At 43.2% G+C, this 18,488-nt stretch overlaps 1 protein-coding gene across 2 annotated transcripts in view; it reads right to left on the reverse strand.

Annotated features, from left to right (window-relative positions):
- The window catches only part of IFT74 (intraflagellar transport 74), a 95,476-nt gene that overhangs the window by 23,037 nt on the left and 53,951 nt on the right, over positions 1–18,488 (reverse strand). For both annotated transcript variants that reach the window (XM_020796174.3, XM_078384893.1), the window contains exons 13-14: positions 9,136–9,215; positions 7,214–7,267 (exon numbers count right to left, since the gene is read on the reverse strand). In XM_020796174.3, coding sequence (XP_020651833.1) covers positions 7,214–7,267; positions 9,136–9,215 — 134 coding nt within the window. The remainder of the gene's footprint in view (positions 1–7,213; positions 7,268–9,135; positions 9,216–18,488) is intronic.

Here is an 18,488-nt window from a genome sequence, read left to right on the forward strand (position 1 = left end):
CTTCCGGCAATCTTAATTCCGGCTTGGGTTTCTTCCAGTCCAGCCTTCCGCATGATGTATTCTGCATATAAGTTAAATAAGCTGGGGGACAATATACAGCCTTGCCGTACTCCTTTCCCAATTTTGAACCACTCAGTTGTTCCATGACCAGTTCTAACTGTTGCTTCCTGTCCCACATATAGGTTTCTCAGGAGACAGATAAAGTGGTCAGGCACTCCCATTTCTTTAAGAACTTGAATTAGTTTGCTGTGGTCCACACAGTCAAAGGCTTTCGCATAGTCAATGAAGCAGAAGTAGATATTTTTCTGGAACTCTCTGGCTTTCTCCATAATCCAGCGCAAGTTAGCAATTTGGTCTCGAGTTCCTCTGCCTCTTCGGAATCCAGCTTGTACTTCTGGGAGTTCTCGGTCCACATACTGCTGAAGCCTACCTTGGAGGATTTTGAGCATAACCTTGCTAGCGTGCGAAATGAGTGCAATTGTACGGTAGTTGGAGCATTCTTTGGCACTGCCTTTCTTTGGGATTGGGATGTAGACTGATCTTTTCCAATCCTCTGGCCACTGTTGAGTTTTCCAAACTTGCTGGCATATTGAATGTAGCACCTTAACAGCATCATCTTTCAAGATTTTAAATAGTTCAACTGGAATGCCATCACCTCCACTGGCCTTGTTGTTAGCCAGGCTTTCTAAGGCCCACTTGACTTCGCTCTCCAGGATGTCTGGCTCAAGGTCAGCAACTACATTGTCTGGGTTGTCCGGGATATCCAAATCTTTCTGATATAATTCCTCTGTGTATTCTTGCCACCTCTTCTTGACGTCTTCTGCTTCTGTTAGGTCCCTCCCATTTTTGTCTTTTATCATGTTCATCTTTGCGCAAAATGTTCCTCTAATATGTCCAATTTTCCTGAACAGATCTCTGGTTTTTCCTTTTCTGTTATCTTCCTCTATTTCTTTGCATTGTTCATTTAAGAAGGCCCTCTTGTCTCTCCTTGCTATTCTTTGGAAGTCTGAATTCAAGTTTCTGTAACTTTCCCTATCTCCCTTGCATTTTGCTTTCCTTCTCCTCTCTGCTATTTCTAAGGCCTCGTTGGACAGCCACTTTGCTTTCTTGCATTTCCTTTTCTTTGGGATGGTTTTCGTTGCTGCCTCCTGGACAATGTTACGAGCCTCTATCCAAAGTTCTTCAGGCACTCTGTCCACCAAATCTAGTTCCTTAAATCTGTTCTTTACTTCCACTGTGTATTCATAAGGGATTTGGTTTAGATTATACCTGAGTGGCCCAGTGATTTTTCCTAATCTCTTCAGTCTAAGCTTGAATTTTGCTATGAGAAGCTGATGATCAGAACCGCAGTCAGCTCCAGGTCTTGTTTTTGCTGACTGTATAGAGCTTCTCCATCTTTGGCTGCAGAGAATATAATCAATCTGATTTCGATATTGCCCATCTGGTGATTTCCATGTATAGAGTTGCCTCTTGTGTTGTTGGAAAAGAGTGTTTGTGATGACCAGCTTATTCTCTTGACAAAACTCTATTAGCCTTTGTCCTGCTTCGTTCTGAACTCCAAGGCCAAACTTCCCTGTTGTTCCTTTTATCTCTTGGCTCCCTACTTTAGCATTCCAGTCCCCTAGAATGAGAAGAACATCTTTCTTTGGTGTCAGTTCTAGAAGGTGTTGTAAATCTTCATAGAATTGTTCAATTTCAGTCTCCTCAGCAATGCTGGTTGGTGCATAAACTTGGATTATTGTGATGTTGAATGGTCTGCCTTGGATTCGTATTGACATCATTCTATCATTTTTGAGATTGTATCCCATTACAGCTTTTCCCACTCTTTTGTTGACTATGAGGGCTACTCCATTCCTTCTACGGGATTCTTGTCCACAATAGTAGATATGATAATCATCTGAGCTGAATTCGCCCATTCCTGTCCATTTTAGTTCACTGTTGCCCAGGATGTCGATGTTTATTCTTGCCATCTCCTGTTTGACCACCTCCAGCTTCCCAATGTTCATAGATCTTACATTCCAGGTTCCTATGCAGTATTTTTCTTTGCAGCATTGGATTTTCCTTTCACTTGACTCCTAGGCCCAGATTTTTAGGAGGGAGAGAGTGTAGTCTACATCGTGTAGTGCTTGAGAATGTGAGGGGGCAATGAGCAACCAGTCGTCGACATATGGGAAGATGGAAATTCCCTGCGTGAAGAGATGGGCTGCTATGGGGGCCATGCACTTTGTAAATATCTGAGGAGCGCTGGCAAGTCCAAATGGGAGGGCTTTGAACTTGTAGGTAGCATTTCCGAGAGAGAATCTGGAAGATTGTCAGTGTTCTTGGTGGATGGTGATGTGAAAATAGGCATTGCTTAAATCGATGACAGCGAACCAATCATTATCTTGGAGGATGGATAGAATGCATTCTAGTGTCACTATATGAAAGTGTTTCTGGATTATGTAATAATTGAAGTCCCTGAGGTCGAGAATGGGACAAAGATCTCCATCTATTTTCAATACTGTGAAGTACCGGGAAAGGACCCCAGGGTCATTTTCTGATGGGATGACGAGTGGGTACAGCATCCTTCGAGAGGAGGGATTGGATCTCCCTTTTTTAGGACATGTGATGGTGTGGTGAGAATTGTCCTTGGTGGTGGTAGGAATGCAAATTCTATTGCGTAGCCTATGGTGATGATAGTGAGGACCCAATTGTCAGTGGTGATGGCTGCGCAAGATGAAAGGTGAGCTGTAAAGTGAGTGGTATTGAAGGGGAGAGAGTAGGACGGCTGAATCTGGGCTGCTTGAAAGTCAAAGACCCTGCTTTGTTTTCTTGTCAGGTTGTTGAAAAGACTGTCAAGGACATTGTTTTTGTGTAGAATGTCGAGGTTGAAAGGAAAAGGAGGACTGCAGTTAGTATCATTTGTCATTAAAAGATTTGTATTGTTGGTAGGAGTAGGGGCAACATCATTGATATTGCTGCAGTCTGTAATATGGTTGTGTGTTGTAAGAGTGTGCTGTTTTTCTCATTTTTTGGAGGCTGTCCAAAATCTCATCAGTTTTATTATCAAAGAGGCCAACATCATCAAAGGGTAGGGTCTTCGATGTGAATGCAGGAATCATAGGAAATATAGGCTGAATGAAGCCAAGCGTGTCTTTGGAGGGCAGCAGCTGTAGTCATGTGTTTTGATGCAGACTCAGTAACATGCCATGAGGTGATACGCTCTTGGTGTGCTAGAGCCATGGCCTCTTGATGAAAAGCAAGGCCACAGGATTTGTATTCAGCAGGTGCTGACTGAATGATGGGAGGGCTTAATTCCATAAGAACCGATGGTAAGCTCCCATGGCTACCAAATAATTTGCTGCATGGAGAGTGAAGACAGCGAGGGAGTAGACCCTGCAGCCAATAATATTGAGCTTCCTGCCTTTCTTGTTGTTAGGTGTTGCATTAGACCGGTTTTGCGCTCTGTTTTGACTGGCATCAACTATCACCAAATTTGGAGGTGAATGTTTGGAGAGGAATGCTGTATTATCTCTGTATGTATTGTATAAATTCTCCACTTTTCTGGAGATCTGTGGTATGGAAGATGGTTTGGACCATGATTGTTTAATCAATTTTAGAAGAGATGGGATGAATCCCATACGAAGTGGAGGAATTTGGTCTTCATTAATGTCTTCATAGATCTTGTCTGATTTGGACTGGACTAGCTGTTGTACGTCGAAGCTCATAGACTTAGCTATGCGGAGCACCGGCTGAGAGTAGGAAGAAAAATTTTCTGATGGGTTGGCACTGGCCACATTAGAGTTGTGTGTTGGCAAGTTAGGAGGGGACTCCTGTGATGGCAGGGAGTCTGAAGTGTCAGAATTGGATGATGTCAGAGAGGGAGGTCGGTTTGAGAGACCAAGACATCTGGTGGAGTATCATGTGGATAACCCCTCATTTACCACTATCCTGTTTATATGGTATAGAGTAAGCGGTACCATGACGAGGTTTAGAGCATTTGAGTTGATGGGTCTGATTCGCATCTAGAGGCGGGGTGAAGGACCAGTATAAGCTGTAGTCACTTGAAGAAAGGAGGTACAAATATGCGAAAGTGTGGCAAGTTCAGCAGTCGGTACCAAAGTCGAAGTTGATGGTCAATAGCGTTTCGGTAGTGTAGGTGGCTGCACTGGAGGATATTCAGAGGTATGCTTCCTCTTACGGGAAGACTTTTGTGCCTTTGGTACCACAGGAAGGAGTGTGGGATCATCCGCAGACGAGGACTGGTCATACTCCTGTGTTCGTGGATGGTACCGAGGAGGGGACCGTGAGTCTGGGGAATCAGAATGGTAGTAGTACCCTGTTTTCCCGAAAATAAGACCTAACCTGAAAATAAGCCCTAGTATGATTTTCAGGATGCTTGTAATATAAGCTCTACCCCCAAAATAAACCCCAGTTAAGTGAAACCCCGCCCTCCACCATTGTGGAGCAACCAGAAGATGATGACATGACTGTATTTGAATAAATGTAGATTGTTGTACATGAAAAAAACACCCTTCCCCTGAAAATAAGCCCTAATTCTGTTTTTGGAGCAAAAATCAATATAAGACCCTGTCTTATTTTCAGGGAAACACAGTATGAATACCAAGGGCGCTTCAGTTTGGTATCAGGATGGCAATAACAGTATGAGCGATGTCAGTATTGCTTGGGAGGGAGCTCATAGTATGTTGGTGGGTTGTACAAAGCGACTCGTTTAGGATTGCGACATCAAGTCAATGAATCATGCGATGCCAGCAACCTCGTTGACATCGGAGGTTGTGGAAGGTCAGCATTGGAAGGACCAGTCTACAGTGTATGGTGTGTCTTTTGGAGAGTGTGGATCAGTTAAAACAGATGCTGAACTTGACTGACACACGGAGACAGAGCAACCGGAGGGCCTCGAGTGGTCAGATCTTGGTAATATTGCCACATCAGTCAAGGTATTGGCCCACAAAGGAGATTGGGCTAAGAGAGGTGAAGGTGGTTGGCCTGATGCTAATAGTCATCGTCATCCACGGAAATAGAGCCAAGGCAAATAATTTGTTGATCCTGAAGCAGGATTAAAGGCATGGATTTATCAGTTGCATGTGCAGAGGGTGCCTGCCTAGGAGGCTGAACCTCGGTAGAAGATTTCTTAGAGTTTTTGGACTTAGAGTGCTCCAATGTCGAGGGAAGCTTCAGTACCGGAGTTGACTTTGATGCTGATGTAGCAGACTTTGACTTTGAGACCAATTTAGACTTACATTTTTATTTCGGATAAGTCACAGGGACATCAGGTAAAGCACAACAAGCTTGGGAAGGCTGTGTAGTCTCTATAGCTGGCACAGGGTGGAGGGAGCGTTCCCAGAGAGAGGACCTGAGATGTTGTTGTCTAAGTTTAAGAGCCTGCTTTGTGAGATTTTTACAGAATTGGCATGGGGCAGGTTGATGAGATTCTCCCAAGCAGAAAAGGCAAGAATTGTGTCCGTGTGAGAGGGACCTTGTTAGGGCACGATGTGCACCGTTTGAACGGCCCTGTAAGGGCCATAAAATGGTGAAAAAAAGGGGGAAGGGAAAGGAAGGGGGCAGTTGAGGAGAGATATAGATCGAAAGTCTCTCACTAATTTCCCTCTGTTTATTCTTTAAATGTAGAAGATAAAGGCAAATGGAGCTCGTCGAGAGAAGAAACCTCAGCAGCGGCAAAAAGAACTGAGGCAATCGCCAGGATGGGCGGGCCATGTGCGCTAGGGAGGCGGTCCTGGCAAACACATTGTGGCGATTTCCTCTGAAGACCCTATTCCCTTGGCCTTCACGAGGATCTTGCTCTTCTTTCTTCTTCACTGCCACCAGATATTAATACTTTAATATCAATTGAGTATGGAGACATGTGTGCTGTCAAAACTTAATTTTATTTAATTAGGGAAGTTAATAATCAGTAAATATTCATAGGATAAATCACTGACTGCCAATCACTTATATATGAATCAGATAGGATATAACTTCAAAACTCTTTTAACACTCTGCTTCAATCTATGCTCTTACAGACCTCTAACTCACTCTTAGTTCACTTTTAGATTTCACATAGTCTCTCCCTCTCTCAGACTCCATCCACTAGTCTCTATATCCAGCTCCTTCCCCCCTTGGCTCCCCCTTCCGTTCACTCATTGGCTCCTGCTTCAATGTTCTGCGGTGATGGGCAGGTGAGATCAGGGCTGTTCACTACACACGTCATAAAGCTCTAGAATATTCTGGAAACCTCTGTGCAAGCACAGATTAAACACTATAGTGTGCATTCGCAGAGACTACAAAGAAGAATCTTAAGCATCCCTTTGTTTGCATGAGGAATCAATCCAATTGCTCTATAGTTACTGCACTCTTTGACATCTTCTCTGCTATCCTGCTGGACTAAAACTCGAACAATAGTTTTATAAGCGGAGGTTAGATGGCCACCTATCTGGGGTGCTTTACTTGTGGATTTTCCACACTGCTTGGAGCTGTACTTGATGGCCTCTGAGATCCATTCCTGCCCTTCAGTTCCATGATTCTACAGCATGAGAATGATCCAAATGTATGAACAAAACTTTCCAAGATAGAGGGTAGGTATGTGAGCATAATGCTTATGTGTTGAGAGATATGTTTCTGATCCTGAAGTAAATAGAGCAGCTACAAATGTACAAGAACTCCTGCATGCCCATAGCAATTGCTAAGTCAGTACTAGATACCCTTCTGATCTAATTGCCCTTTGAAGATACAGTTTCTGCTGGTACATTTATAATCTGCAAAGATGCTCTCACATGAAAATAGCTGAAGAAGTATGCATGAGTCTTAAAATATGCTATACTTTGATCTCCATGGTCTTTTTAGTTTTGTTTTCTTCTATATTCAGTATTTTCAGACACACAATGAAATATTTTTATTTACTTTTCAGTTTCCTACAATTGTGTTGTTTAAGACTCTGTATGCAATTTAACAGTCAGGAAAGGTGCTATTACTGGTAATTCAAAGGCCTCAAATAGTAACCTATTTTCATTTTATAGATGTGGATAAATACCTTCAAGAATGTTAAGTAAGGTAGAGGTAGAACCTCATGCTTAGAGGTAGAACCTGCGATCCTGTACATCCTGGATGTAAGACCGTGGAACAAAGTACATCAAAGCTTGATGTATTAAAGCAAAGGCACCAAGGCTTAAAAATAACTTCACATGAAATTACAGTACAAGCATATGAAACTACTTACTGTCCATGCTTTCTTCTCTCTTTTTCAACTCCTTATGTTTCAGATTTTTCTCGCCTACAAAAATTATCATTTGAAAATGAACAGTTAATTATTTTAGACCTGCAAATAAAAGCAATCTATAAGAGCTTGCAAATGTCCATTATTTTATGCAATCTCGTAGTCCCATAATAAGCAAAGTATCTACTGAGCATAGTTCAAACTTCATATTCTGCAGTTTGGCACTATTGGCTACTTAATGAACTCAATAATATTTATCAATTAATGAAATTAACATGAAATAGTATGTGTATAAGTGTTTCCAGAATTTGGTATAACAGATTTTCTATATTCTGCAACAAACAGTTTTTTTCAGTATTCTGTCTATATAGTCATTTCATAACAGATTTTTTTGGGAGAGTCACACAATTTCTATCCAATTGCTACCCATGCTGACGGTAGGAATAATGGAAATTCAATCTTTAAACTAGTTTTTAAATTACGGCGTTAGATGTGGGAATTTCACAAGTCAAGACAAAAACATTAATTTGAAAGGTCAAGTTAAATATAGATACATCAGAGCTGAGAATCCTTTTCCCATTTAATGTTATATCGACATCCTCCTGCTTTCCTTCGTATCTTGCACATACGAATTAAAAACGTGGGCATTAGCCCCAAGAGACCATTATTTTCCTTGAACTTCCTTGCAGCTGTGATCCTCTTCCTGGCTGACTCTCCCTTTCATGATAAATGAATACTTTGTAGTACTGGCCTTAAGAAATCCAGTCTGCTTTTTAGAGGACCCACAGGCATGTTCGATTTGAAACAAAAAAAAAGTGATTTATTTCAAAAATCTAAAATAAGTGAAGCAGAGTGAGTTGCCCATAGATAATAATGGCCATAACATGTTATGTGGACTTGAGACTTTAAGTGGGGGTACTATATAGATAATGAGCAAAGTGGAAAGAATACTAAGCAATGTTCTGAAAGCACTAAACCTGACTCAAAAGAAACAACCAAAATGTAAATTTCTGAGAAAATGATATGATTTTTTTCTGAAAATATATATAATTCAAAAGGGACAATCACAAGGATTCAATAAATCAAGACCAGTTCAGAAGTCCCTATCTCTCCATTTTCTCTTCTTCTTCCTCTACCAAAGATTGAACGTCATCATGGCAATACTGACTTTGGATAGAGCAGCTTAAAAACATGATGTTGTGCCACATTGAAGCCATGCTTCAAACTTCTTTAGCCAAAAAAAAGTACATTCCTTAATAGTAATTAATGGAAATTAATAGTACTGTCATAAGAAATATGATGGGCTAAAGTGAAGCTGCTGAGTTTTTGTTGTCAAGCTATAAACAGTGAAGCAAATAAAGATTTACCATATACAGTCATCCAAAGGTTAAAAGAGAAAAATTCAAATACAATATGAAAAAATAAAATAAAAACAGAATGACAGGATTACAGAGAAACTAAATAAAGTAGCTATTGTAATATCAAACTTGCAAGCTAGAAAGAAGAGCACCACTATTTAAGGTCCTTAATATGTATTTTAACTCCTTCTCCACTGTTATTTAGAAAGATAAAATTAGTCTCAACAAAGTGTGAAATGCCCCAACAAAAAATATGAAAAAAATAATCAACTTATCATTTTAAATTTGGGCAGCAAATTGTAAGTTTATAATCATTCTAATAAGGAAAGGATATTGTATTCAAATGACTGTAGTTTTAAAGATAAATCAACTAATGAAATCAATTACACATTTACACTAATTGGATATTGCCACATATTCATATCAGCACTCGTTTTGCAAGAAAACTGTCACGATCGTCTCTCTGTTAAATAATGATATATCATAATACGTAGAAGTGTTTACGTGTTATTGTCCCATATTCTAAATCTAAATCAAGTTTTTAGAAGTCTGAAAAATCTGTTTTACCTTGCTGCTCTTCAAGATCCATATCAACCTGCCGTATTCCTTCATTAAGATGATCAATCTTTTCTTTTATCTCTGTTAACCTGAAGTAATGTAAGAACTGAATGATAACAACTAAAAGTGCAGATTTTAAAAGATTAAAAATATATATTTATATCAAAGTAAGTCTGGCCAATATATAGTTGAAATAATGGAACAGTAAATCTCAAATCTTTTAGCATAGTAGCATTCTGGAATGGTTTTTATAAGGTTTTGACTTAGCATGTTTAATTTTTAAAAGGAGAAACCTCGCTTTGCTTCCTAACAAATGGGTCCCCCTGCTGGTCATTAAGCCTTCTGAGAAAATTTAACAATGTTGGATTGCACTATTCCTTTAATACTGTGTTTCCTTTAAAACTGCACGTTATGTGAGTGTCATGTCACAGATTAATACAGAATGAATAAAAAATTCAACAAGGTGACTGAAACAGCACATACAGATGAAATGTATTGCATAATGCAACGTGAACCTTTCCTTTTCTTTCCCCTTTCCTTTCCTAATAATGGCCACAAGTAAGGTGCTTATCATGTAAAACTGAGAAAAGAAGCCATCTCCCACCACCCCTAATCACCCAACAATTTTCCCATGGAATGAATAGACATGTCATAGTCACCAGGCCTTAAACATACTGAAAACATGAGTCTTGCAGTCCACTTTGGTCTTGAAGAGTTCAGGTCATCAGACACTGCAGTTCTAATTACATTTTCACATGCTGTATGTGTTTTGACAGGAATTGCAAAACACTAGCTCTGCCTTTTTATGCAGTGCATAAGCAGTTCTCTTCTACAACTTGTTTCTATGATTTAGGGGCTGAAATAATGTTGCATAGCTATGCCTGTACCAAATTTGCACCAAAGAAGAATCCAGAAAGCACTTCAGCAGATGCAGCTGCATGGTCAACGGCACGGTCAACTGGGTTCTCAGTGCATGGGCAGTTGCAAAATATATTGTTCAATCAGACATATAGATTTCCTGGGCATAACTCCCTGTGAACCTCCTCAGACATAACGACAGGTTACCTACCTGTAATTACAGTTCTTCTAGTGGACCTCTGTGATTCACACTATGGGTAATCTGTGGATGCACGGAGCCTTGCTGGAATATTCTAGAGCTTCTGTGGTAGCAAAGGAAAATACATTAGCATAGGCCCCTCCGCCCTGGTACCAAAGTTCTCCCTTCAGTTAGGTCAACCACTGCAGAAAGGGTGTGACAGTGGGGAGGCCGGGTCAGGACGTGTGAATCACAGAGGTCCACTTGAAGAACTACAATTACAGCTAGGTAACCTGTTGTTCTTCTTCGTGGCCTCTGTGAATCACACTATGGGTGACTAAAAAGCTACCGTACCTGGAGGAGGGTGTCACACCAAGGTAGATGATAACATAGCATACCAAAAAGCAGCATCAGATTACTGCCAAATGCCCAATCTGTAGTGTTTGATAAACGTGGACGGCTGTGACCATGTGGCAGAGGCGGAGATGTCTGCTATGGCGATGCCCCGAAGAAACGCCGTAGATGTCACCAATACCCTAGAATGAGGGCGGATACTCTGTGGCGCTGGAACTCGAGCAAACTGATAAGCAAGCTGGATGGTAGACACAACCCAGTTAGAAATTCTCTGCGAGGTAACTTGAAGACCCCTGGCAGGAAGTTGGTAGCTGAGCATCTGAAGGATTGAGTGCAGGCTATGTAAAAAGCAAGAGCCTGTTTTACATTCAAAGTATGGAGGATCCTTTTTTGATGAGTAGGAGATAGAAAAAAAGAAGGAAGAACTAAAGGTTGGGATAGGTGGAACCGGGAGACAACCTTGGGTAAAAAAGAAATATCTACAAAAACCTTATCTGGGTAAAACTGGAGCTAAGGGTATCATGATAATGGGATATGTAGTTAGAGAAATGTCACAATGATGGGCTATGTAGAGAAATGTCATGATGATGGGATATGTAGTCAGAGAAATGTAAAATGGAGTCAGATAGGTTCTGTGTGGAGATAATTTGAGAGGCATTGGAATGTGTTTTTCTAAGCGCCATGAGAGTGTTTTCCTGAAGACCATTACAGCCTGGATCCAGATAGCATGAAGGCCAAATTGAGAGGCCTGTGGAAGGCTCAACATTCTAAGCTGGCTGCAGAAGAGATAAACAACACCTGGACTCTCATGGGAATAACGGGAGGAGAGAGGTGGTACAGCCTCTTTAGGTTAATTGGTTACCAGCCAGAAAGGTCATGAAGAAGGGAGGAGTTAGAAAGCTAGAAAATGGACAATGGGTTATGTGAATGTGGTTCAATGGTTGGTGTGTTGTCCTGCTATGGACTTTGATTCCATGAAGATGGGAGAGAAAGGAGCTTAATTGAGAAAGGATGTAAGTAAGGATCCTTAGTTTAGCTTTTTAGTGTTTATTATTTTAAATGGGAAATAGTTATCTTATTTAACTACAATGATCTTTGAATATGTTCTTGATACTAATGATTATGCAATATCAACTGATTTCTATTGAAACTCTATTTTTCTAATAAAAATTAATTATAAAAAATTCTATAAAAGGACTGGTCTCTTGAACAGCAGGGTCTGGCTAAATCCAGGAGGTGGAGAGGGCCACAAACTAGCTATCATTTAAGAATCCTACCTAACTAAGCTTTAGTGAGTTCTAAGGAATCACAAAGCCCATGTGTCTGTATTTGCAAAGTACTGGTTAAGTGTGAAGTGTTCTTTTAAGGTCAGACTTGTTCAAAGGGCTTATGCTATGCACTGCTGGGGTCTTGGGACTTGCCCCAGTGGCCTGTCAAACTCTCTGACCGAATGCCAGTGGCCCTTTAGGGGATCCGGTGCATCACAAAGGGTAGTCAGACCTTACGGCTGCAAGTTCATTAGGACGTCGAACTGACGTGATGGCCACACGAAATATCGTTTTGAAGATAAGTATCTTGAGGTCAGTTGATGTCAGGGGCTCAAACGCGGCCCTTGTAAGTTGTCGAAGGACCAATGCCGGTGATCACTGAGGTGGTGGAAGGTGGACATTTGTGGCAGAGGTGTGATAGCCCCTTGAGGAAATGTTTCGGAGTAGGGTGTCTGAGCAGGGAGATCTGGGTGAGGAATTAGATTTTTGTTCTGTATTAGCAGGTGAGGTAGACGGGGTAGGTGATAAATGTTGGACGACAGCTGGTGGGAAATTGGGAACCATGGCTGCTGCAGCCACCATGGAGCTATCAGGATAGCATTGGGCCTGTCCTGTTGAAACCAGACTACAACTTTGTGGAGGAGCAGGAACAGTGGAAACAGGTAAATAAGTGACTTGGTCCAATGAATGCATCTCCGCGGGAGTTCTTGCCTACTCCTAAGTGGAAGCAATAACACTTGTATTTCCAGTTTACCCGGGAGGCAAAGAAGTCGATGATGGGTGTGCCCCATTGTTTGCACACAGAGAGAAAAACAGATTGATCTAGCTTCCATTGTGGGCTTGAATTTTTTTTTTCAACTAAGCAAATCTGCCAGATTGTTGTCTTGACCGGCTATATGTATTGCCGTGAGACAAATGTGAGGAGAGAGGCACCATTCCCACAGGTCTACAACGAGGTATAAAAGACTTGGGGAGTGAGTGTCCCCTTGTCTGAGAATACAATACATCATGGTGGTGTTGTCTGTGGCTATTTGAACCATTTTGCCCACAAGATGGTTTTTGAAAGCTTTGCAAGCTTTTATTAGTGTTAAGAGTTCTAGCTTGTTGATATGGAGGGGTTTCACTCTTTGTTACCACCAGGCATGGATTTGCAGGGATCTGCAATGGGCACCCCAGCTGGTAAGGCTGGCATCTGTAGTAACCTGGATTTGTGGGTGGGGTTGTTGAAAGGGTCGTCCCATCATTAGGCTCTGAATGGAGTGCCACCATGCAAGCTGGGAGGCAAGTTCTGGAGTGACTCACAGCAACATGTGTGGTGAGTCTGTCAATGGGTTGAACAAGCCTAGGAACCATGCCTGGAGTTATCTTATTTTGAGGTGAACATGCTGAACCACAGCAGTCATGGATACCACAGTGCCTAAAACATGTTTGGCCGTTAAAGCAGATACAAGCACATGAGGAGTGAAGGCACATAGTAAGGAAGGTTAGATTGAGGCATTTGTCTGTTGGGAGAAATGCCCGAGCATATATGGAGTCTAAAATTGCTCATATATAATGAACCAGACTTATGGGTTTTAACTTGGACTTGTGTAGATTTACTGCCAGGCCAAGTTCCTGGAGAAGAGACAAAGTGAAGTGAATGTTTCGTTGTGCTTTGTGATGGGAGTGTGCTACAAGCACCAGTCATCGATGTACGTGGAGATGTGAATTTTGGTAAGTTTGAGGTAAGATGCCACAGGGGTCATGCATCTGGTGAATATCCGGGGAGCTGTTGCGAGTCTGAATGGAAGTGTTTTGAATTGGTAGGCCTGAGTTCCGAGTTGGAAGCATAGGTAGGGCCTGTGAGAAGGATAAATGGAGACATGAAAAATAGGTGTCTCTTAGGTCTAAGACTGAAAACCTATCTTTTCTGCAGAGCAAGGGGAGGACAGACTCGAGGGTAACCATGTGGACCTTGGTGGTACTGATGTATTGATTTAGCTCCCTGTGATTGAGGATGGGGCAAAGGCCTCCATCTTTTGGGGGGATGGTGAAACAGTGAGAGAGAAACCTATGACTACATGTTGTAGTGGTATTGGTTCTATGATGTCTTTTGAGTAGTAATGACTATATTTCGTTTTGTAGAGTTTGTGATGGAGGTGTGACGGTGGAGGAAGCTGCTGGAATTTGATGCGGTACCCATTTCTTATGATGGAGAGCACTTTGGCATCTGTAGTGATGTCTTTCCATGTAAGTAAGTACTTCCAAAGGAGAGGAGGAGAGGTGGGAGGTGGTATTGGGATCTCAGCTGGTTACATGTCAAACATGATGCTTAGGCTTAAGGTCATTGAGCATAGTTGTAGCTTGTTGGCAAGGTTTGGCGCGGTAAGGTTGTTGTTTGTAGTTAAGGCACATAAGATGTTTGTCTTTGAGTTCTTGTTGAAATTTTTGATAGGAGGTGTAAGGGCTGCGCCACTGACTGCGCTGAGGGTGTGGCTGGTATGTGGGGTAGACTCCCGAACGCATGGCAGCTGTCCTCTATTTCTGAACATTCTCAAGAATGTCATCAGTCTCAGCATTGAAGAGACCAACTCTATCGAATGCGAGATCTTTAATGCGCGCACGCGCATCCTTGACTAGACCTGCAGCTCTAAGTCAAGAGAAATGTCGAAGCGCTACAGAGGTAGCCATTGATTTAGGGCCGGCATCTCAGTGTCTAGCAGACAGCATCCATCTGATCATGGTTCCAGGCCTCAAACACCATCACGACTTTTAATATCGCTGGATTCTGACCTGGCAGACACAGACACTCTGTCACCAGTAGAGGATTTTCAAACCTATGCTCAACTAATGATTTGTATGGTCAAATACCTCAACCTACAAATCCATAGACCCACTACTGGAGCAGCAGATCATCTTTATGATCCCATCTCTAAAGATACTGTCATACTGGTTCATATCTCCATGCTCCCTTCTCTGCTGAGCACAGCTAGACATTCTTCAACCAAACCAGCATCATCTCATTCAGTGTCAAAAGGCATAGACAACCTTTATCGAGTACATGATCTGGGCACAGTCTTTTACAGAAACAACAAGCTCCCAATTCCATATTCCTCAAAGCTTCATAATCTTGCTCTCGGCACAGACAAATATTAACATCACTTAATAAAGACAGCAGGCACATTGATTTCATGGGCAGATGGCTATAGTTTTATGCTGCCTTCACCATGACAGTTGCCAACTATCAGGGAGCTATGGGCGCCTACCAATGTTTTCTCTGGACAATATGTCTACCTTTACTGATGCTCTCCCTGAAGATAACAGGGTCTTAGCACAAACTTTTCAACAAGAGGGTCTTTTGATGGCGAAACAACAGACTGGCATCATGCCTCAAGTCAATTGACCATTGATCAATATCGACGTTGAGTGGCTGGTCCTCAAAATATTGGTGTCGATGCCAAACTGTTGATGTTGAAGGGGCATCGGTGGACAGTCGATATTGAGGGTTGTCGATCGGTATTGACGTCGAAGGTGCGTCCATGGACAGGAGTCGATAGCAAGGGTCTTCAACTGCTGCCGACATGGAAAGTGCAACCATAGACAGCATTCAATATCAAGGATTGTCAATATTGAAAGAGTTGGTATCAAGCTGTCGAGGTGGTAAAGGCGTTGATGGACCACACTGTATTATGGTGGAATAGACAGACAGCTGAGTGGGATGAGCACTTCCGGTCCTCCTAATGGAGACGAAAATAGTAACTTACTGGTGCTGCAACATGCCTGGAGCTGAGGAGTATTGATCGGCTTGTTTGGGGCTCTTAGGTGCTGGCAGATGAGAGGTGCCAGGTAGTCCTGGGTGATCATGGTAATAAGATTGCTTTGACACCGAAGGCTCCCTAGCAGAGACATCCTGCAGGGGCAGCACTGCCAGACCAGGAAGAGTGACTGGTCGATAGTGTTTGGTGGGCTTCTCTGTTAGGCACCGATCAGGGCAAATGGCATCCCAATGATGGTGCTGGGCGTGATTTCTTTCCGCGCGAGAAGGCAAGCGGACACTCATATAGGCTTGATGCTTTTGTTGATGTGCTGGTGGCCGAGGTGGCAGAGTTACAGGGGCAGAGTTTCTGGTCGTGTTTAGTGCCATGGATGTCTGACAAGGCAATTTGTGAAGATTCACTCGGAACCCCCAAAGATTGTCATGGGCTATCAGAGGAAGCCGTGAGTCGATCAACACGCTGTTCCCATTCAGGAGACTATGATGGTGAGGTTGATGAGGTGGAAGTACCTCCTTATCTGAAAGAGAACCTAGATAGATGAGGTTTCTAGACTCTGGTGGTTGTGGAGTCGGGGAAACAGTTTTGGAAGGCTTCGATTTAGAAGACTTAACCTTCTTCGGAGGTGATCATTCCGGTACCAAGGAAGCATCCATGGATGGTTTTCTCTTAGAGGCTGTTTTTTATGTTTCTCACAGAAGCAACGATTGAGGCTCTTAACGCGGCGGTTGAAAGAAACTGGAGAGCCTTGGCGCCAAGGTATATATACCAGTGGGGAGGTGTCTATGCTAATGTATTTTCCTTTGCTACCGAAAAAGCTCAAGAATATTCTATCGAGGCTCCACACATGTGCAGATTAAACATAGTATGATTCAAAGAGGCTACAAAGAAGAACAACAGGTTACATACCTGTAATTTTAGTACTTCGAGTGAACCTCTGTGATTCACACACTGGGTGATCCGTGTCTGCGCAGAGCCTCCTCGAAAAGTTCTAGAGCTTCTGTGGTAACAAGAAGCACATTAGAATAAGGTCCCTCCCCCTCATATAAGCCTTGGTGCCAAGGCTCCCCTTTCAGTTGTGTCAACCACTGCTACATTAAGCAGACTGGCGTGACAATGGGGAGGATGGGCGGTATGTGTGAATCACAGAGGTCCACTTGAAGAACTACAATTACAGGTGGGTAACCTGTCATTCTTCTTCATAGCCTCTACGAATCATACCCTGGGTGACTAAAAAGCTATCTTACCCGCAGGCAGGGTGTCACGCCAAGGTAGAGGCTAGAACAGCATGTCCAAAGGCCGCATCAGACTTTTGCTGGAGATCAAGTCTATAATGCCGGATTAAAGTGCCCAGGTAGCAGAGGCGCAGATGTCTGGAAGATGTACGCTGTGTAGGAATACCGTAGAGGTCACCACTGCTCTAGTGGAGTGCGGGCGAATCATCTTCAGGACTGGTTTGTGTGCCAGCTGATAAGAGAGGTGAATGGTTGAAGCGACCCATCTAGATATAGTTTGAGACGTCACCTGGTGACCTTTAGTAGCTGATTGGTGACTTATGAAAAGTCAAGATAAACGCCTGAAATGTTGGGAGCGTTGGCTGTAAAAGGCAAGGGCTCGCCCAACGTCTAAAGTATGGAGGATTCTTTCTTGAGTTGTGGATGGTGATGGGAAGAAGGAAGGAAGGATAAATGGCTGAGAGAGATGGAATTGAGATACAACTTTGGGGAAGAAAGAAATATCCATGGATAGTTTGACTCTGTCTGAAAAAAACTGTAAATAAGGATAGTTGTGATGTAAGGCCTCTAATTCACTAGCTCATCGAGCTGAGAAGATGGCAATGAGGAAAACTGTATTAAAGGTAAGTAGCTGCAAATGAGGGACATGGAGGTGCTGTGGGTTAAACTGCACAAGTTTCTGTGCTACAGGGTCAGATCAGCAGACATAAGATTGAATCCATGTGACGCAGCGAGCTCCCATCGCTTGTCCCAGCTCCTGCTAACCTACCGTGTTTCCCTGATAATAAGACCTATCCCGAAAATAAGCCCTCCCCTTCCTGTGTAACATTCCTCTAAAATAAGCCCTCCCCCGAAAATAAGCCCTACCCGTATATGCCGGCGTGTAACACGACCGGCCGTATAAGATGGGGCCCCGGGAAGAGGCTTTGGGGGGGCGGCGGCAGGAGGAGGAGGAGGGGGGGAAGAGGGAAAGGGGGGGTGGCCAGGCGAGCGAGCGTTCCTCCCGGCGGCGGTCAGGAGGGAGGGAAGCGGTGCTCGCACGCTCGCCCGGCCACCCCCCCGCATTCCCTCCTCCTCTTCCTCCTCCTGCCGCCGGCGGGAGGAAAGCAGGTGGGCAGGCAGTCGGGAGGGAGGAAGAGGGAAAGTGGAGGAGGAGGAAGAGGAGGAAGAGGGAAAGGGGGTTGGCCGGGTGAGCGCGCACGCGCCTCTTCCCTCCCTCCCGACTGCCTGCCTGCCTGCCTGGCCAGCGCACCCCTCATCACTCTTGTGGCGGCGGCTCCTCCTCCTTCCCCGCATTTTTTGGGTTTAAATGGCCGCCGGAACAGCCGAAATGGCTGTCAATATTCATTAAAATAAGCCCTCCCCTGAAAATAAGCCCTCTGGTGTTTTTCTGTCCCCCCAAAATAATAAGACAGTGTCTTATTATCGGGAAAACACGGTAGCAGTTCGAAAGCATGTAAATGTGAGTAGATAAATAGGTACCACCACGGTGGGAAGGTAAACGGCATTCTGTGTCTAGTCGCGCTGGCCATGCAACCACAAAAACTGTCTTTGGACCAACGCTGGCTCTATGGCTTGGAAACGGGGATGAGCACCACATCCTAGAGTCGGACATGACTGGACTAAATGTCAAGGGGAACCTTTACCTAGCCATAAATCAGTTGAAGCTAAAGTTTCAAAAGGAGCTTTAGAAAGTTGTTGCAGTATTAGTGTTAGT

The sequence above is a fragment of the Pogona vitticeps genome, chromosome 2, assembly GCF_051106095.1.
Source record: "Pogona vitticeps strain Pit_001003342236 chromosome 2, PviZW2.1, whole genome shotgun sequence".
Classification (NCBI taxonomy): domain Eukaryota; kingdom Metazoa; phylum Chordata; class Lepidosauria; order Squamata; family Agamidae; genus Pogona; species Pogona vitticeps.